At 41.7% G+C, this 22,019-nt stretch overlaps 2 protein-coding genes across 2 annotated transcripts in view; both read right to left on the minus strand.

The window, feature by feature from the left end:
* LOC120037597 (trichohyalin-like) overlaps positions 1 to 11,982 on the minus strand; it is a 33,338-nt gene extending 21,356 nt beyond the window's left edge. The window contains exon 1 of the mRNA XM_038983592.1: positions 11,595 to 11,982. Coding sequence (XP_038839520.1) covers positions 11,595 to 11,982 — 388 coding nt within the window. The remainder of the gene's footprint in view (positions 1 to 11,594) is intronic.
* Positions 11,983 to 12,176: 194 nt separating this feature from the next.
* Positions 12,177 to 17,212, minus strand: LOC120037600 (GTPase IMAP family member 4-like). Its single transcript, XM_038983594.1, has 6 exons — positions 16,834 to 17,212; positions 16,580 to 16,648; positions 14,859 to 14,933; positions 13,271 to 13,348; positions 12,301 to 12,953; positions 12,177 to 12,185 (listed from the first exon to the last, which is right to left on the minus strand). Exons 1-6 carry the CDS (start codon positions 17,210 to 17,212, stop codon positions 12,177 to 12,179), a joined length of 1,263 nt encoding a protein of 420 aa, XP_038839522.1.
* Between the last annotated feature and the right edge of the window lie 4,807 nt (positions 17,213 to 22,019).

Here is a 22,019-nt window from a genome sequence, read left to right on the forward strand (position 1 = left end):
TTTCAGGAAATGTTCATAAGTCCTCATTCTTGGTTGATAATAGTTAATGCTCTCATGTTCCTGTTCCTCCTCTGTGACTAGCTCTAGTACAGATTCATGAGCATTCTGAAAGTCATTTTCCTGTTCCTCCTCTGTGACTAGCTCTAGTACAGATTCATGAGCATTCTGAAAGTCATTTTCCTGTTCCTCCTCTGTGACCAGCTCTAGTACAGATTCATGAGCATTCTGAAAGTCATTGAGAACAACATCAAATGCCTCAAGACCCTCATTCACAGTTTCAAAATTTCCTCCATCAACAAGAATGACTATTATTTCATTAATTGTGTGTGTCCACTCTCCAAGTGTGCCTCTCCGTGCTGCGTAGAGTGAATTTAAATGCTCTTCTGTCCTCTCCTGTGGGGTCTTATTTGGGATTTCATCTTCCATCATTCACTTTTAATTTACGAGGACACAGTTGAAGATTTGATTGTTAAACGCAATGCCCCTTTAGACCTCCATTAATGCTTTAAAGACACAGTCATCCATTTCAGCATATTGACCCATTTAGGATTGAACATGTGGAAGTTCGGCATTTTAAACACACAGTATCTTTAGATCCTTTAGTTGTGTTACATTGTTGCATTGTATTTCCACATTATACCTAATAATAGACATGACTAGGCTACATTTGTCACGGCTGTTGAAAGAACTGGACCAAGGTGCAGCGTGGTGAGCGTACATATTCCTTTTTATTTTGGATGACGCCGACAAAAACAATAAACAATACAAAAACAAGCTTAAGGCTATAGTGCCAACAAACAAAGACAACTTCCCACACAAAAAGGAGGGAAAAGGGCTACCTAAGTATGGTTCCCTATCAGAGACAACGATAGACAGCTGTCCCTGATTGAGAACCATACCCGGCCAAAACATAGAAACACAAAATCATAGAAAACGAAACCTAGAATGCCCACCCCAAATCACACCCTGACCAAACCAAATAGAGACATTAAAAGGCTCTCTAAGGTCAGGGCGTGACAACATTGTTGCATTGTATTTCCACATTATCTCTAATAATACACATCTGACTAGGCTACATTGTTGCATTGCATTTCCACATTATCTCTAATAATAGACATCTGACTTGGCTACATTGTTGCATTGTATTTTCACATTATACCTAATAATAGACATCTGACTTGGCTACATTGTTGCATTGTATTTCCACATTATACCTAATAATATACATCTGACTAGGCTACATTGTTGCATTGTATTTCCACATTGTAACTAATAATAGACATCTGACTAGACTACATTGATGCAGAGGATCTCAGTGTTTCCCAAACTCAAACTTCATCATTGTTTTCACAGCGCTGTGTTTTGAATTCCATTCCCAAGTTTATCAAACATTCCAATTATAAGCACATTTGCGCTTCCATAATATACTTGATCAAACTATGGCATAAGGGGACGACAAGCGGACAAGAGGCAATCCGTAATTTCGATGAAGACAAAAATGAGCGAGCTAGGACGGACGTAGTCAATATATAAAATGGCGCCGATAGAGAGCCGTGCTTCTAGCCCCGAGGAAACTTTGCAGTGTTATTTCTTACATTGTTAGCCCAGACATTTTAGTGTGTTATTACATACAGTGAGGGGGGGCCACTACATTCAGCCAGCTCCCTGTTCCAGGTATAGAGAGAAATAGTAACGGCATATTTTTGTAGGTACTAACTCCGCCATGATTCGTTCGACAGCCTATGAGGTAATGAATGGCGTTTTTGTATTTCTTTTTGATTATCTCTGAAAATGAGTTATTTGGTAAATACAGGCTCAGGAAATGTTATCCACTTTGTTCTATGAGATAATCTTCATCAGCTAACGTCTCATTTTGTGATTACTTTAATAATTTCTGCACATAAAGCACATAAAGGCTTCATAATTGATAAAGGTCATGTTAAATGACTGATATTATCTCATAGAAGGAAACCTATCAGATCTCCTCAGTCCGTCTTAACTTCCGACATTATTTTTGGTGTTTTGTCATATTTCTACCATTATTACATTTACATTTTAGTAATTTAGCAGACGCTCTGGTAATATTTTACTAAATACATATACTGGGACATCTTTTAACACTTTCCTCACAGTAACACACATTTTCAGTCTTTATTAGTCTTATTAAACCAATTATTTATTCATTTCTGCCCTGAGAAATATATTCAGTTCCTCCACATTGAAATGAATGGCGGCCAATTTTAAAATAGGTTGTTGTGACTGATTTTACACTGAATCCATGACGACTCTATGAAACTTTTCCAATGGGTCTCCTTGTTCTGTGGGGAGTTTGTTGTAGTTATCATCTATGGTACGATGTGATAATAAAGCACATCCCAATGCTGCCCATTCTGTCTCATCAATATACCCCACAATGCATACAGGTATGACCTATGACCCCCCAAAGTGGACCCATAGAGATGTCATTCCAATTATTTTATACATTATTTCATACCTCAAGTTAATAACATATCAATTGTTTTATTTGGCAAAGATTGTTCCCTGATAATACATTCATTTCTATTTTCTGGATGTCAACAGTTTTTCTTCTGAAGTAACAAGTTATAAATCCATGTGAAAACAAATCCCCTCCAAGAGTGTATTTTGTTACAAAATACAGCACTGAAGCAGAGAACATTAAAATAATCATTCAAAATAATTGGGGAATAATAAAAAGTGATACGCTACTACGCCAAGTCTTTCCTGAGCCACCAGTCGTCATAAGCTTTCTTTGGGACTGGGGGGCAGTGTTGAGTAGCTTGGATAAAAAGGTGCCCAGAGTAAACTGCCTGCTACTCAGGCCTAAAAGCTAGAATATGCATATAATTAGTAGATTTGGATAGAAAACACTCTGAAGTTTCTAAAACGGTTTAAATGATGTCTGTGAGTATAACAGAACTCATATGGCAGGCAAAAACCTGAGAAAAAATCCAACCAGGAAGTGGGAATCTGAGGTTTGTAGTTTTTTTAAGTCATTGCCTATCGAATATAGTGTCTATGGGGTCATATTGCACTTCCTAAGGCTTCCACTAGATGTCAACGGTCTTTAGAACCTTGTTTGAGGCTTCTGCTATGAAGGGGGAGAGAAATAGAGCTGTTTCAACCAGGTGTCTGCATTGAGCTGATCACGCGCGCGTCCGTGAGAGGTAGCTGCGTTCCCTTTCATTTCTAAAGACAAAGAAATTCTCTGGTTGGAACATTATTGAAGATTTATGAATAAAACATCCTAACGATTGATGCTATACATCGTTTGACATGTTTCTACGAACTGTAACGGAACTTTTTTACTTTTCGTCTGGACCTAGTGCTCGCGCCTCATGAATTTGGATTTGTGAACTAAACGCGTGAACAAAAATGAGGTATTTGGACATAAATGATGGACTTTATCGAACAAAACAAACATTTATTGTGGAACTGGGATTCCTGGGAGTGCATTCTGATGAAGATCATCAAAGGTAAGTGAATATTTATAATGCTATTTCTGACTTCTGTTGACTCCACAACATGGCGCGTATCTGTATGGCTTGTTTTTGTGTCTGAGCGCTGTACTCAGATTATTGCATGGTGTGCTTTTTCCGTAAAGTTTTTTTGAAATCTGACACAGCGGTTGCATTGAGAAGTGGATCTAAAATTCCATGCATAACACTTGTATCTTTTAGCAATGTTTATTATGAGTATTTCTGTAAATTGATGTGGCTCTCTGCAAAATCACCAAATGTTTTGGAACTACTGAACATAACGCACCAATGTATACTGAGATTTTTGGACATAAATATGAACTTTATCGAACAAAACATACATGTATTGTGTAACATGAAGTCCTATGAGTGTCATCTGATGAAGATCATCAAAGGTTAGTGATTCATTTTATCTCTATTTCCGCTTTTTGTGACCCCTCTCTTTGGCTGGAAAAATGGCTGTGTTTTTCTGTGACTAGGTGCAGACCTAACATAATCGTTTGGTGTGCTTTCGTCGTAAAGCCTTTTTGAAAACGGACACTGTGGCTGGATTTACAACAATCTTATCTTTAAAATGGTGTAAAATACTTGTATGTTTGAGGAATTGTAATTATGGGATTTCTGTTGTTTTGAATTTGGCGCCCTGCAATTTCACTGGCTATTGGCGAGGTGGGATGCTACCGTCCCACATATCCCAGAGATTAAGAGATGTCCTATCCTAAATGACAAATTAGTCCACAGTTATCTTCCGGGTGACTCTCAAAAACTTTGCTTGACCACAAACCCAAAGGCTCTTTTAAATGTAACCAGTGCAACCATTGCAGAAATATTGCACAGAAAAAGTATTTTGTTGACACAGCTTCCCAAATGGAGTATTACATCAAGCATTTCATTAACTGCAAAACCACTCATGTCATCTATATATTGGAATGTCCACAGTGCAAGGTGTTCTACATTGGAAGGATGAAGAGACGCCTTCAAGACCGCTTAACGGAACACAAGGACGCCATACGGGTAGGCAATGAAGACTACCCCATGGCAAGGCACTACAAGTCCTTACACCATGGCAACCCTGCCTCCCTACAAGCTATGGGTATTGATCATGTTCCGGCCTCTATTAGAAAAGGGGAGCGTCTTAAACAGTTTTTGGATTTACAAACTACAGGCCATTAAATACCCTGGTCTAAATGAAGATATGGATTTACAAACTACAGGCCACTAAATACCCTGGTTTAAATGAAGATATGGATTTACAAACTACAGGCCACTAAATACCCTGGTTTAAATGAAGATATGGATTTACAAACTACAGGCCACTAAATACCCTGGTTTAAATGAAGATATGGATTTACAAACTACAGGCCACTAAATACCCTGGTTTAAATGAAGACATGGATTTACAAACTACAGGCCACTAAATACCCTGGTTTAAATGAAGACATGGATTTACAAACTACAGGCCACTAAATACCCTGGTTTAAATGAAGGTATGGATAAAACAAACTACAGGCCACTAAATACCCTGGTTTAAATGAAGAAATGGATTTACAAACTACAGGCCACTAAATACCCTGGTTTAAATGAAGGTATGGATAAAACAAACTACAGGCCACTAAATACCCTGGTTTAAATGAAGAAATGGATTTACAAACTACAGGCCACTAAATACTCTGGTTTAAATGAAGATATGGATTTACAAACTACAGGCCACTAAATACCCTGGTTTAAATGAAGATATGGATTTACAAACTACAGGCCGATAAGTACCCAGGTTTAAATGAAGACATGGATAAAACAAACTACAGGCCACTAAATACCCTGGTTTAAATGAAGAAATGGACTTACAAACTACAGGCCACTAAGTACCCTGGTTTAAATGAAGATATGGATTTACAAACTACAGGCCACTAAGTACCCTGGTTTAAATGAAGATATGGATTTACAAACTACAGGCCACTAAGTACCCTGGTTTAAATGAAGATATGGATTTACAAACTACAGGCCACTAAATACCCTGGTTTAAATGAAGACATGGATTTACAAACTACAGGCCACTAAATACCCTGGTTTAAATGAAGACATGGATTTACAAACTACAGGCCACTAAATACCCTGGTTTAAATGAAGACATGGATTACAAACTACAGGCCACTAAGTACCCTGGTTGAAATGAAGATATGGATTTACAAACTACAGGCCACTAAATACCCTGGTTTAAATGTAAGATATGGATTTACAAACTACAGGCCACTAAGTACCCTGGTTTAAATGAAGATATGGATTTACAAACTACAGGCCACTAAATACCCTGGTTTAAAGGAAGATATGGATTTACAAACTACAGGCCACTAAATACCCTGGTTTAAATAAAGATATGCATTTACAAACTACAGGCCACTAAATACCCTGGTTTAAATAAAGATATGCATTTACAAACTACAGGCCACTAAATACCCTGGTTTAAAGGAACTTCTCTCCTTTCGTGTAGGGTTGTGATTGGTCCATTTGCTGTCATCTAGTGGACGTTTTGCTCTATTGCCCTCAGCTATGTTCAGACTGTTGTGGTTCATGTTTGCTGTGTTCTATGGAATATATTGCGTACTTATTCTTGACACTTCTCCCAGTCATATCTAAGTGTTCTGATACTTCTAGCTAGGAGTTGTATTTTTATGGTAACATAGCTACAGTATTTCACTTTTTAATGTGTATAGTATTGCTTACTAGTTGTGTCCAATCAATTTTGTAACCACACCCTCTTCAAATTAGGGCTACGCTGTTCAATAGAGGACATTGTTTTATTTCTTTGTACTTCCTGACGAAGGCCATGCAGCCGAAACGCGTCGGATTTTTTAAAACCTTGTTTCTATTGAACATGATAACAAATAAAGGCATTTTAATTCATTTTATGAAGAGTGCCTTGGTCCTCCTTTCTTTTTGATGACCAATTCACCCCTTTTACCAAAGAGCACCTTCTGTCTACCAAAATGTACTATTGTGTACCTTAGTAGCGCTTCCCTTCCTCCTCTTTCTACTGTAGAGATATGTTTAAGGTTTCAACTTGAAACATTACATCATAACAACAGCAGTATCCTGATGAACTTTGATTGATGAAGGTCAGCAAATAGAAAACAACAGTGTGACTGTGGTAAAATAATAACACTCCTATGTTTCTCTCACAGTGGAGGAAAATACAGTGGGATTCTCTCTAACTAGTCTCCTCTCTAACCCTACACAAAACAGTTGTCTCTCTAACGAGTCTCCTCTCTAACCCCTACACAAAACAGTTGTCTCTCTAACTAGTCTCCTCTCTAACCCCTACACAAAACAGTTGTCTCTCTAACTAGTCTCCTCTCTAACCCCTACACAAAACAGTTGTCTCTCTAACTAGTCTCCTCTCTAATCCCGACACAAAACAGTTGTCTCTCTAACTAGTCTCCTCTCTAACACCTACACAAAACAGTTGTCTCTCTAACTAGTCTCCTCTCTAACCCCTACACAAAACAGTTGTCTCTCTAACTAGTCTCCTCTCTAACCCCTACACAAAACAGTTGTCTCTCTAACTAGTCTCCTCTCTAATCCCGACACAAAACAGTTGTCTCTCTAACTAGTCTCCTCTCTAACCCCTACACAAAACAGTTGTCTCTCTAACTAGTCTCCTCTCTAACCACTACACAAAACAGTTGTCTCTCTAACTAGTCTCCTCTCTAACCCCTACACAAAACAGTTGTCTCTCTAACTAGTCTCCTCTCTAACCCCTACACAAAACAGTTGTCTCTCTAACTGGTCTCCTCTCTAACCCCTACACAAAACAGTTGTCTCTCTAACTAGTCTCCTCTCTAACCCCTACACAAAACAGTTGTCTCTCTAACTGGTCTCCTCTCTAACCCCTACACAAAACAGTTGTCTCTAACTAGTCTCCTCTCTAACCCCTACACAAAACAGTTGTCTCTCTAACTGGTCTCCTCTCTAACCCCTACACAAAACAGTTGTCTCTAACTAGTCTCCTCTCTAACCCCTACACAAAACAGTTGTCTCTCTAACTAGTCTCCTCTCTAACCCCTACACAAAACAGTTGTCTCTCTAACTAGTCTCCTCTCTAACCCCTACACAAAACAGTTGTCTCTCTAACTGGTCTCCTCTCTAACCCCTACACAAAACAGTTGTCTCTCTAACTAGTCTCCTCTCTAACCCCTACACAAAACAGTTGTCTCTAACTAGTCTCCTAGCTAACCCCTACACAAAACAGTTGTCTCTAACTAGTCTCCTCTCTAACCCCTACACAAAACAGTTGTCTCTAACCAGTCTCCTCTCTAATCCCGACACAAAACAGTTGTCTCTAACTGGTCTCCTCTCTAACCCCTACACAAAACAGTTGTCTCTAACTGGTCTCCTCTCTAACCACTACACAAAACAGTTGTCTCTAACGGGTCTCCTCTCTAACCCCAACACAAAACAGTTGTCTCTAACTGGTCTCCTCTCTAACCCCAACACAAAACAGTTTTCTCTCTAACTAGTCTCCTCTCTAACCCCTACACAAAACAGTTGTCTCTCTTACTAGTCTCCTCTCTAACCCCTACACAAAACAGTTGTCTCTCTAACTAGTCTCCTCTCTAACCCCTACACAAAACTGTTTTCTCTCTAACTAATCTCCTCTCTAACCACTACACAAAACAGTTGTCTCTCTAACTAATCTCCTCTCTAACCACTACACAAAACAGTTGTCTCTAACTGGTATCCTCTCTAACCCCTACACAAAACAGTTGTCTCTCTAACTAGTCTCCTCTCTAACCCCTACACAAAACAGTTGTCTCTCTAACTAGTCTCCTCTCTAATCCCGACACAAAACAGTTGTCTCTCTAACTAGTCTCCTCTCTAACCCCTACACAAAACAGTTGTCTCTCTAACTAGTCTCCTCTCTAACCACTACACAAAACAGTTGTCTCTCTAACTAGTCTCCTCTCTAACCCCTACACAAAACAGTTGTCTCTCTAACTAGTCTCCTCTCTAACCCCTACACAAAACAGTTGTCTCTCTAACTGGTCTCCTCTCTAACCCCTACACAAAACAGTTGTCTCTAACTAGTCTCCTCTCTAACCCCTACACAAAACAGTTGTCTCTCTAACTGGTCTCCTCTCTAACCCCTACACAAAACAGTTGTCTCTAACTAGTCTCCTCTCTAACCCCTACACAAAACAGTTGTCTCTCTAACTAGTCTCCTCTCTAACCCCTACACAAAACAGTTGTCTCTCTAACTAGTCTCCTCTCTAACCCCTACACAAAACAGTTGTCTCTCTAACTGGTCTCCTCTCTAACCCCTACACAAAACAGTTGTCTCTCTAACTAGTCTCCTCTCTAACCCCTACACAAAACAGTTGTCTCTAACTAGTCTCCTAGCTAACCCCTACACAAAACAGTTGTCTCTAACTAGTCTCCTCTCTAACCCCTACACAAAACAGTTGTCTCTAACCAGTCTCCTCTCTAATCCCGACACAAAACAGTTGTCTCTAACTGGTCTCCTCTCTAACCCCTACACAAAACAGTTGTCTCTAACTGGTCTCCTCTCTAACCACTACACAAAACAGTTGTCCCTAACGGGTCTCCTCTCTAACCCCAACACAAAACAGTTGTCTCTAACTGGTCTCCTCTCTAACCCCAACACAAAACAGTTTTCTCTCTAACTAGTCTCCTCTCTAACCCCTACACAAAACAGTTGTCTCTCTTACTAGTCTCCTCTCTAACCCCTACACAAAACAGTTGTCTCTCTAACTAGTCTCCTCTCTAACCCCTACACAAAACAGTTTTCTCTCTAACTAATCTCCTCTCTAACCACTACACAAAACAGTTGTCTCTCTAACTAATCTCCTCTCTAACCACTACACAAAACAGTTGTCTCTAACTGTTATCCTCTCTAACCCCTACACAAAACAGTTGTCTCTCTAACTAGTCTCCTCTCTAACCCCTACACAAAACAGTTTTCTCTCTAACTAATCTCCTCTCTAACCACTACACAAAACAGTTGTCTCTAACTGGTATCCTCTCTAACCACTACACAAAACAGTTGTCTCCACAGCAACAGAACAATAATCTAATGCATTACTCATCAATTCACTGTAGACATACACTGTGTGTACAAAACATGAAGGCCACTTGATCTTTCCATGATATAGACTGACCAGGTGAATCCAGGTGAAAGCTATGATCCCTTATTCATGTCACTTGTTAAATCCACTTCAATCAGTGTAGATGAAGGGGAGGAGACTTGTTAAAGAAGGATGTTGAGACATGGATTGTGTATGTGTGCCATTCAAAGGGTGAATGGGCAAGATACAATATATAAATGCCTTTGAACAGGGTATGGTAACGGGTGCATGGAGCACTGGCTTGTGTAAAGAACTGCAACGCTGCTGTGTTTCCTGTGTGTATCAAGAATGGTCCACCACCCAAAGGACATCCAGACAACTTGACAACTGTGGGAAGCATTGGAGTCAACATGGTACAGCATCCGTGTGGAAGGCTTTCGACACTGTGTAGAGTCCATGCTGTTTGGAGTGTAACTCAGTATTAGGAAGGTGTTCTTAATGTTTTGTCCACTCGGTGTATATTTAAAGTTTCAACATGAAACAATTTGATAAAGAACAGGAAGTAGTGTATGGTAAATACAGCATGGTTCTCTCTGTTCAATAGTAGACCTCCTCAAACACTGAGTAAAAGTCTCACTCAGATACAGCATGGTTCTCTCTGTTCAATAGTAGACCTCCTCAAACACTGAGTAAAAGTCTCACTCAGATACAGCATGGTTCTCTCTGTTCAATAGTAGACCTCCTCAAACACTGAGTAAAAGTCTCACTCAGATACAGCATGGTTCTCTCTGTTCAATAGTAGACCTCCTCAAACACTGAGTACAAGTCTCACTCAGATACAGCATGGTTCTCTCTGTTCAAAAGTAGACCTCCTCAAACACTGAGTAAAAGTCTCACTCAGATACAGCATGGTTCTCTCTGTTCAATAGTAGACCTCCTCAAACACTGAGTAAAAGTCTCACTCAGATACAGCATGGTTCTCTCTGTTCAATAGTAGACCTCCTCAAACACTGAGTAAAAGTCTCACTCAGATACAGCATGGTTCTCTCTGTTCAATAGTAGACCTCCTCAAACACTGAGTAAAAGTCTCACTCAGATACAGCATGGTTCTCTCTGTTCAATAGTAGACCTCCTCAAACACTGAGTAAAAGTCTCACTCAGATACAGCATGGTTCTCTCTGTTCAATAGTAGACCTCCTCAAACACTGAGTAAAAGTCTCACTCAGATACAGCATGGTTCTCTCTGTTCAATAGTAGACCTCCTCAAACACTGAGTAAAAGTCTCACTCAGATCTTTAGAGTTCTCAGTCTCTGACTCCGCCCACTGACCTCCTGACCCCCCACAACCCTCTCCATTCTAAAAGGCTGCAGTGCAAAGGTCAATAATCTACGTTGGTTTGGAATTCTGTTTTACGTCTCATCAAGATCTTTACAGACCTCCCTCCCCTCCTTCTCTAGACACTGTAGACTGGACCAGACATTATTCTGACCTGTTTTCTAAGTCTCATCAAGATCTTTACAGACTCCCCCCCCCCCCTCCTTCTCTAGACACTGTAGACTGGACCAGACATTATTCTGACCTGTTTTCTAAGTCTCATCAAGATCTTTACAAACCTCCCTCCCCTCCTTCTCTAGACACTGTAGACTGGACCAGACATTATTCTGACCTGTTTTCTAAGTCTCATCAAGATATTTACAGACCTCCCTCCCCTCCTCCTTCTCTAGACACTGTAGACTGGACCAGACATTATTCTGACCTGTTTTCTAAGTCTCATCAAGATATTTACAGACCTCCCTCCCCTCCTTCTCTAGACACTGTAGACTGGACCAGACATTATTCTGACCTGTTTTCCCCATGACCACCATGATCCATGGTCACTCACCACGGTAGAGTGGACAGTAGACCTGGTCTGGTTCTACACATAGACGGTGATGGTGAATCATATCAGATTGTGGAGAAGCCAACTTGATGAGTTTCTCCTGACCCAGCCCAACAACCCTATCAGTGCCCTCTGACCTTTCCCCTCTCGTTCCAGTCTCTTCTGCAACACTGAGTGAGCTTCCCTGACTTCTTTCAAATTCTGTCTTAGTCTCTCCATTTCTCCATCCTTCTCCTCCATATGTCTATCCTTCTCCTCCATATGTCTATCCTTCTCCTCCATATGTTTATCCTTCTCGTTCATCTGTCTATTCTTCTCCTCCATCTGTCTATTCTTCTCCTTCATCTGTCTATTCTTCTCCTCCATCTGTCTGCTGAACTCCCTCTGCATCTTTGTCTGTGAGATCATGATGTTCCTCTGTAACTCAGGTAGGACTATCTTCATCAGGTTTCTCTCTGCTTCAACTCTGGCCTCTCCTTCATAGTTCTCCATCATCTCTATCTCCTGTCTGTGTCTCTCCTCCATCTCCCTCCTCTCATTCTCTGTCTTATCTCTAAATATCTCCATCTTTCTCTCCATCTCCTCCCTCCTATCAGACTCCCTCTTCAGCTCCCTCTCCAGCTGTCTTTTCTTCTCCTCATCCCTCTCTTCTTTCACCTGTCTCTCCAGTTCACTGGTTCTTTCACTGAGTGTTCTGATATCTCCCTCATGTTCCTGGATCACTCCCTCTATCTTTATCAGAGAGTCCTGGAACTCCTTCTGAAGCCTCTCTCTCAAGTCTCTCTCCTCCCTCTGTTTCCTCTCTACTCTCTCTCTCTGGATATTTCCCTCTATCTCTCTAACCTGGTCCTCTGCCTCCTGGTAGGTCTGACTGCTGTAGAAGCTCTCTCTGTTTCCTGCCACCATCTCCTCTACCTGATCCAGCAGCTCTGATACCTGAGTGCCATGGGCCCTGTCCTTAATGTTGAGGACGTGGTACCTGCTCCCACTTTTCTCTACAAGCTGCTGGAGGTCCTGACTTCCTGCTTGGAGAAACTCCTCAATGCTCTGCTCTTTCAGGCCATCCTCATGGGTGAATAGAATCACAGTGTGTTCCCAACAACTCTCCCCAAACACCTCCTCTATTCTCTCCAGCACACCTCTATCCTCCCCCTTAGAGGGCTCCACTGGTATGACCAGGAGGAAGGCGTGGGGTCCCGGGGCAGACAGACGGACACAGAGCCCCTCATCCTGTCTCATCTCCTCCAGAGAGAGTCCAGGACAGAACCAGTCTGGAGTGTCCACCAGCACCAGCCGTCTCCCACACACGTCCCCCTCTCTCCTCTTACTCCTCTGGGTCACTGCAGAGGGGCTGGCCTGGGCCCCAAACTCCTCTCTGCCCAGGATGGTGTTTCCTGCTGCACTCCTCCCAGCCCCAGTCCTCCCCAGCAGCACCAGTCTCAGCTCAGACACACTGGGAGACACTGGGGAGTCTGGACTGCTGCTCTCTCCTCCCACTGCAACACAACACACAGCACTGATCAACACACTGACTCTCTGGAGGATGTACAACAGAGTCAAATATAATATAATCTACATCCATAACTCACTATCTGGAGGATGTACAACAGAGTCAAATATAATATAATCTACATCCATAACTCACTATCTGGAGGATGTACAACAGAGTCAAATATAATATAATCTACATCCATAACTCACTATCTGGAGGATGTACAACAGAGTCAAATATAATATAATCTACATCCATAACTCACTATCTGGAGGATGTACAACAGTGTCAAATATAATATAATCTACATCCATAACTCACTATCTGGAGGATTTAACTCCATGCTGTTTCTCCTCCTCGGTGGAAATGTGGGGTCTGTATCTGATGTCTCTCCTCCCACTGTAACACAACATAGAGAACTGGTCAACATACTGACTCATCAGAGACACATTTAAAACATAGTATAAACAAACTACAAATACATTACACGTCATAGTGAAATATAGATTATTGGAGAAAATAGAGAATATCAAGATTGATGACAGTTTGAGACAACATGTGTAACTCACTAAGTGAAGGATGGTCCACTATAGACTAGAAACAGTAGGAGACAACAGGACAATATTGATAACTCACTAAGTGAAGGATGGTCCACTATAGACTAGAAACAGTAGGAGACAACAGTACAATATTGATAACTCACTAAGTGAAGGATGGTCCACTATAGACTAGAAACAGTAGGAGACAACAGGACAATATTGATAACTCACTAAGTGAAGGATGGTCCACTATAGATTAGAAACAGTAGGAGACAACAGGACAATATTGATAACTCACTAAGTGAAGGATGGTCCACTATAGACTAGAAACAGTAGGAGACAACAGGACAATATTGATAACTCACTAAGTGAAGGATGGTCCACTATAGACTAGAAACAGTAGGAGACAACAGGACAATATTGATAACTCACTAAGTGAAGGATGGTCCACTATAGACTAGAAACAGTAGGAGACAACAGTACAATATTGATAACTCACTAAGTGAAGGATGGTCCACTATAGACTAGAAACAGTAGGAGACAACAGGACAATATTGATAACTCACTAAGTGAAGGATGGTCCACTATAGACTAGAAACAGTAGGAGACAACAGGACAATAGTGATAACTCACTAAGTGAAGGATGGTCCACTATAGACTAGAAACAGTAGGAGACAACAGGACAATATTGATAACTCACTAAGTGAAGGATGGTCCACTATAGACTAGAAACAGTAGGAGACAACAGGACAATATTGATAACTCACTAAGTGAAGGATGGTCCACTATAGACTAGAAACAGTAGGAGACAACAGGACAATAGTGATAACTCACGAAGTGAAGGATGGTTCACTATAGACTAGAAACAGTAGGAGACAACAGGACAATATTGATAACTCACTAAGTGAAGGATGGTCCACTATAGACTAGAAACAGTAGGAGACAACAGGACAATATTGATAACTCACTAAGTGAAGGATGGTCCACTATAGACTAGAAACAGTAGGAGACAACAGGACAATATTGATAACTCACTAAGTGAAGGATGGTCCACTATAGACTAGAAACAGTAGGAGACAACAGGACAATAGTGATAACTCACTATGTGAAGGATGGTCCACTATAGACTAGAAACAGTAGGAGACAACAGGACAATAGTGATAACTCACTAAGTGAAGGATGGTCCACTATAGACTAGAAACAGTAGGAGACAACAGGACAATATTGATAACTCACTAAGTGAAGGATGGTCCACTATAGACTAGAAACGGTAGGAGACAACAGGACAATATTGACATCTCATTAAGTGAAGGATGGTCCACTATAGACTAGAAACAGTAGGAGACAACAGGACAATATTGATAACTCACTGTATGGAGGATCATCCATGCTGTCTCTCCTCCTGACTGGGAGTATGGAACCTGTATCTGACGTCTCTCCAGGTTCTAAAATAATAGAACAACCATTTAGAATGGGAACATTTATCTCAGTGACACATGAAGGCACATAGACCTACTGAAGGGGAGTTCTGGGTTTCTATTGAAATGTTAAGTAGGAGAGTAGAAGTCGATCCCTCCGATGTCAACAACTACAGACCAGTATCCCTTCTTTCTTTTCTCTCCAAAACTCTTGAACGTGCCGTCCTTGGCCAGCTCTCCTGCTATCTCTCTCAGAATGACCTTCTTGATCCAAATCAGTCAGGTTTCAAGACTAGTCATTCAACTGAGACTGCTCTTCTCTGTGTCACGGAGGCGCTCCGCACTGCTAAAGCTAACTCTCTCTCCTCTGCTCTCATCCTTCTAGACCTATCGGCTGCCTTTGATACTGTGAACCATCAGATCCTCCTCTCCACCCTCTCCGAGCTGGGCATCTCCGGCGCGGCCCACGCTTGGATTGCGTCCTACCTGACAGGTCGCTCCTACCAGGTGGCGTGGCGAGAATCTGTCTCCGCACCACGTGCTCTCACCACTGGTGTCCCCCAGGGCTCTGTTCTAGGCCCTCTCCTATTCTCGCTATACACCAAGTCACTTGGCTCTGTCATATCCTCACATGGTCTCTCCTATCATTGCTATGCAGACGACACACAATTAATCTTCTCCTTTCCCCCCTCTGATAACCAGGTGGTGAATCGCATCTCTGCATGTCTGGCAGACATATCAGTGTGGATGACGGATCACCACCTCAAGCTGAACCTCGGCAAGACGGAGCTGCTCTTCCTCCCGGGGAAGGACTGCCCGTTCCATGATCTCGCCATCACGGTTGACAACTCCATTGTGTCCTCCTCCCAGAGTGCTAAGAACCTTGGCGTGATCCTGGACAACACCCTGTCGTTCTCAACTAACATCAAGGCGGTGACCCGTTCCTGTAGGTTCATGCTCTACAACATTCGCAGAGTACGACCCTGCCTCACGCAGGAAGCGGCGCAGGTCCTTATCCAGGCACTTGTCATCTCCCGTCTGGATTACTGCAACTCGCTGTTGGCTGGGCTCCCTGCATGTGCCATTAAACCCCTACAACTCATCCAGAACGCCGCAGCCCGTCTGGTGTTCAACTTTCCCAAGTTCTCTCACGTCACCCCGCTCCTCCGCTCTCTCCACTGGCTTCCAGTTGAAGCTCGCATCCGCTACAAGACCATGGTGCTTGCCTACGGAGCTGTGAGGGGAACGGCACCTCCGTACCTTCAGGCTCTGATCAGGCCCTACACCCAAACAAGGGCACTGCGTTCATCCACCTCTGGCCTGCTCGCCTCCCTACCTCTGAGGAAGTACAGTTCCCGCTCAGCCCAGTCAAAACTGTTCGCTGCTCTGGCACCCCAATGGTGGAACAAACTCCCTCACGACGCCAGGTCAGCGGAGTCAATCACCACCTTCCGGAGACACCTGAAACCCCACCTCTTTAAGGAATACCTAGGATAGGATAAAGTAATCCTTCTAACCCCCCCCCACCCCTTAAAAGAGTTAGATGCACTATTGTAAAGTGGTTGTTCCACTGGATATCATAAGGTGAATGCACCAATTTGTAAGTCGCTCTGGATAAGAGCGTCTGCTAAATGACTTAAATGTAAATGTTAAGTATCACATATCTCACTCACCAGTCATCTGGGCTGAGACCTCTCTTCTCAGTCTCTCTACCTCAGTCTTCACATCACATATCTGTTGAGCTGAAATAACAAAGGAGGACTAGGATCTGAATTCTGTGTTAAAGACTTTAGACAGAAATATGATGCAGAGGGAAAGTATGAAGTGATGTAAAACAATATTCACAACTCAGTGGAGAGTCGACAATAACCTGAGAATTGAGGAAAGTACAGAAGACTAAATGTATTAATGGTGTGAATAATCTTACCCAGTTCAGCATTTTCATTGTTGACATCCTCCACCTGTTTGTCTCTTGCCTTTAACTGCTTCTCTCTCTCCTCTAGTAGGTTATCTTTCTCTTCTACTTCCTGCCTCCTCTCTTTTAGTTCATTTTCTTTTCCCTCCAGTAGTTTGTCTCTCTCTTCCAGTAGTTTGTCCTTCTCTCCCAGTCTGTGGTTGCTGTCCTCTAGTTGAAGGTCTTTTTCCTTTAGTTGATTGTCTTTCTCTTCCAGTTGGTTTTCTTTCTCTTCTAATAGTTTCTCCCTCTGTCCCATTATCTGGTTCTTCTCCTCCAGGAGTCTCTCTTTCTCTCTCACTTCCTGGGTCATATCATCCAGTTGTGTGTCTTTCTCCTCTAGTTGTTTCATCATCTCCTGTCTTAATTTCCTTTTTAATTCTTCTTCCATCTTCAACTCTGAGAGCAATTAACATATTTAATTGGTTGTTTGAATAAGTAATGTATTAATTCATTCAATAGTATGCCTATAAAGACATTATCATTTGATGGAGGTGGTACAATTATTAGTAATTATTTCCTCCAGTCAACAGTTATCTGAGCTGAACCAATCATCAACTGGTCTATTGACTATTTGATACATTACAAATGAATTAGTCTGAAACACTGAATGACATCACTCATGTTCCCTGATTCAATCCTCTCTCCTCCAGACTCTCTCATACTTACCAAGCTCACCAGCTGATGTCTCCCTCTTCAGCTTGTCCTCCTGGGTCTCATGTTGTAAATACCGTGATCCTGAGGCTATGGTGTAAAACAGAGAGGTGAGTTCTGTGTGGTAGACTACATCACTATATACAGAACAAACAGGACCAATCAGATTTCTCCTGTCACTCAAGCCTCCCTCATGTAGGGACCGTGGGCACCAATGAGATCTGGTTAACTTCATAAATAATGTTGTTTTGTGTTACGGGATTTTTGTGTTCAATGACTAAAATATGTATACATTTGACTTAGAATTATAACTCATAAATGTTGAGTGTAATATGTTCCTTATTAGAAAGAATGGAGTTATCTTCAGACAGGCTGGAATGCTGTGTTCCTTACAGGACATTCTGTCTCTACCCAGGGAGGGGAAAGACCTTGAGTTGGTTGTAGATAGTTGAACAGGTGGCAGACAGTAATGAGAACTCAAACTGTATTGCCATTGTATCCGAGAGGAGGTTGGACATTAAAACCTATGACATCATCTTTATTATATAACCTGATGTAAAATGTATTATGATCAGTACTCTCGAGAATAAAAGCTATAGATTGATTGATTTTAAGACTGGTATCTGTCCATTTTATGCAAATAATTATCTTACAAATTCTTATTTATGGGCAGAGTGTTTTAATTGAATTGGTTAATAAACAGGAATCAAAATTCCTTTAACAATTTGGTCCTTCGAGTCGGATCTCAAAATCTGCCTCTGTCGTTCCAAGAAACTGCTGAAAACCATGCACGGGCGGATCCAGGATCCGTAAGACAAAGACCTGACCTCTGAATTGATTTATTTATTTATTTATTTCAGGCCAGTGGTGAACTGGTACACGACAGAGGTGGTGACGAGATCCAATGAACATTGCTTTTCCCAGTCAGCGACAAGGTCAGTAGCCTATATTCTCGATTCTGGGGGGAATGATTTAAGTTATCCTTGATTTAATGTTCTAAAATGTTTAGAATTTATCAATAATAGGACCTTTGCTATTCCAAACAGATCCAAGGGGTTTTGTATGACCAATTTACAGGTATCGATAATGGGGCAGGTCTGAAATTGACCTGAGGTAAGGTGCACTACCGTTAAATAAAAATAACTTAATAGATCCGGGTGCCTTAGGGGCCAGAGGGGTTATTAAGATGAGATACAAGGACAGGTGTTGACAGGTGCAGTCGTGTTGTGCAAATAGGACAGGCATTAAATTGTAAAAAAAAAAAAAAATGATAATAGGTTTGGTTTGTCGATAGTTCAAGAGTCAAGTTGAACAGATTCATATATATATAGATAAAGATGTACTATCTCACCTTGAAGAGCCACGAACCAGCAGAGAGTCAGGGAGTCCAACAGGTAGTGTGGCTTGAAAGGCATCTTGAGTCTGTGTTGGCTGTGGTCGGCTGGTGTCTACTGAAACTGAATGATGTTGTCTCTGGGTTTATATTGCTGAAAAAAAGGAAGTGTGGGGGAATCCCTCGTCTTCACGCAAAATGATGATCAGACTTTTGGAGTTTATAAAAATGTCTATATATATTCACTATTTTAACTTTATCCTTAATTTCTAGCCTAGTTATTCATTCTAAATTAAACATGCCATATTGAGAATCTGTCTTGTTACAATTGTAAAGAGGATTTTAATGATAATATAATCAAATAATACTTCAGCAATCTAGTCAAAACATGGTAAATGCTGAGTAGAACAAGTAGAAATTCAGTGGTTAAGATTGGATAGCGTTTAAAAACGGAATTTCTCGTAGACATACAGACAGGTCCATAATTATTGGCCTTGATAAAGATTAACAATAAAATGTATGAAATCAATTATACAAACACTGTTGTATGCAAAAAAAATAATGGCCACTGAGCCTTTTTCTACAATGTTTTATAGGATCTTCTTTTATGCCTGTTACATTAGGTTATGAGAGTGAAGAACACATCGGGAGGGATCTCAGACCTGCTACGTTAGGTTATGAGAATGAACAACACATCGGGAGGGATCTTAGACCTGCTACGTTAGATTATGAGAATGAAGAACACATCAGGAGGGATCTTAGACCTGCTACATTAGGTTATGAGAATGAAGAATTAATACAGTACTATTATTACCCTGTCGTATCTTTTCCCTGTCAGAATCACTCTGCCACACATTTATCAAGGCGGATAGCTTCATATATCACTTGTGTTCTTTTCCCTGTCAGAATCACTCTGCCACACATTTATCAAGGCTGATAGCTTCATATCACTTGTGTTTAATTTAGATTCATTTCACTTGATCGGACACAAAGAACCCAGAATAAGGAACTGAAAATTCCAACAAGCATTAGGAAGCCAGACAATGTTTTTTTCTATTAGCAGACTGATGGAAAGAGCTCTCTATTGGCAGTGGACTGCCCGGTGAAGATCACATCTAATTTTACATTGTGGTCATTTATCAGACGCTCTTATCCAGAGCGACTTACATATAAGGCTTGTTCCCATTGGCAGTTTGAAATGACTCAAATCCACATTTTTTGCATATCCGATTCTAATCTGTTATTTTTCCTGCAGTCTGAACAGCAAAAAGCACATGGAATTGGACATTTCAAGTCACATTTCAAACCACCTTCATCGGTGGTTTTAAGTCAGATACAAATCTGATTCCTGGCCATGAGACTTGTGTCTGAAAGGTCAAATCTGATTTATTTGCCCTCAAGTGGTTTTTAGGCTGTTGTTTAGCATGTCTTGTTGCTTCATAGCTAGTCTGTTGACAGTTTGACAAGAACATGAGAGAGCTAACTAGCTTGTTAGTTGTTTACAAACAAATGAGTGAATGTGGTAGAAAAGTAAACAGCTAGCTAGTTGACTGTTTTGGCTAGCTAGTTGACTGTTGTGGCTAGCTAGTTGACTGTTGTGGCTAGCTAGCTGACTGCTGTGGCTAGCTAGTTGACTGTTGTGGCTAGCTAGTTGACTGTTGTGGCTAGCTAGCTGACTGTTGTGGCTAGCTAGTTGACTGTTGTGGCTAGCTAGTTGACTGTTGTGGCTAGCTAGCTGACTGCTGTGGCTAGCTAGTTGACTGTTGTGGCTAGCTAGCTGACTGCTGTGGCCAGCTAGTTGACTGTTGTGGCTAGCTAGTTGACTGTTGTGGCTAGCTAGTTGACTGCTGTGGCTAGCTAGTTGACTGTTGTGGCTAGCTAGTTGACTGCTGTGGCTAGCTAGTTGACTGTTGTGGCTAGCTAGTTGACTGTTGTGGCTAGCTAGCTGACTGCTGTGGCTAGCTAGCTGACTGCTGTGGCTAGCTAGTTGACTGTTGTGGCTAGCTAGTTGACTGTTGTGGCTAGCTAGCTGATTGCTGTGGCTAGCTAGCTGACTGCTGTGGCTAGCTAGTTGACTGTTGTGGCTAGCTAGTTGACTGCTGTGGCTAGCTAGTTGACTGGTGTGGCTAGCTAGTTGACTGCTGTGGCTAGCTAGTTGACTGTTGTGGCTAGCTAGTTGACTGTTGTGGCTAGCTAGCTGACTGCTGTGGCTAGCTAGCTGACTGCTGTGGCTAGCTAGTTGACTGTTGTGGCTAGCTAGCTGACTGCTGTGGCTAGCTAGTTGACTGTTGTGGCTAGCTAGCTGACTGTTGTGGCTAGCTAGTTGACTGCTGTGGCTAGCTAGTTGACTAGCTAGTTGACTGCTGTGGCTAGCTAGTTGACTGCTGTCGCTAGCTAGTTGACTGTTGTGGCTAGCTAGTTGACTGTTGTGGCTAGCTAGTTGACTGTTGTGGCTAGCTAGTTGACTGTTGTGGCTAGCTAGCTGACTGCTGTGGCTAGCTAGTTGACTAGTTGACTAGCTAGCTGACTGATGTGGCTAGCTAGCTGACTGCTGTGGCTAGTTGACTGCTGTGGCTAGCTAGTTGACTAGTTGACTAGCTAGCTGATGGATGTGGCTAGCTAGCTGACTGCTGTGGCTAGTTGACTAGCTAGCTGACTGAAGTGGCTAGCTAGCTGACTGCTGTGGCTAGCTAGTTGACTGCTGTGGCTAGCTAGCTGACTGCTGTGGCTGAAAAATAATTTGTTTTGAAAGTTGGATCAACTTATCCTTTGAGGCTTTAAAGGTGTTCTTACACTATGATTTTGAACATTCAAAGTATGTGGGAAACATCCCTGGCAGGCATTGTTGTCACCTTAGCTTGCTACATAACTTCTGAAAGATAGGAAGCAGGAGCACCAATCAGCCTACACCACTGCACATACACCCATTGTTACTATGACAACTAGCCATGTCATCAAATGAATGCTGTCTGAACACACCCACCGTTACTATGACAACTAGCCATGTCATCAAATTAATACTGTCTGAACACACACCCATCGTTACTATGACAACTAGCTATGTCAACAAATGAATGCTGTCTGAATACAAACCCATCGTTACTATGACAATTAGCCATGTCATCAAATGAATGCCGTCTGAACACACACCCATCGTTACTATGACAACTAG

Source organism: Salvelinus namaycush, unplaced genomic scaffold (genome assembly GCF_016432855.1).
Source record: "Salvelinus namaycush isolate Seneca unplaced genomic scaffold, SaNama_1.0 Scaffold177, whole genome shotgun sequence".
NCBI lineage: Eukaryota > Metazoa > Chordata > Actinopteri > Salmoniformes > Salmonidae > Salvelinus > Salvelinus namaycush.

What these genes read in the sequence shown, in the direction of transcription:
- LOC120037600 (XM_038983594.1), bottom strand. Translation starts at nt 17,212, where the DNA reads ATGAAACAACTAGAGGAGAAAGACACACAACTGGATGATATGACCCAG. An exon ending in GGTCTCAGCCCAGATGACTG is followed by an intron (nt 14,934 to 16,579) that starts GTGAGTGAGATA and finishes CTATTATTTTAG; the next exon opens with AACCTGGAGAGACGTCAGAT. An exon ending in CATGGATGATCCTCCATACA is followed by an intron (nt 13,349 to 14,858) that starts GTGAGTTATCAA and finishes GTTGTGTTACAG; the next exon opens with TGGGAGGAGAGACATCAGAT.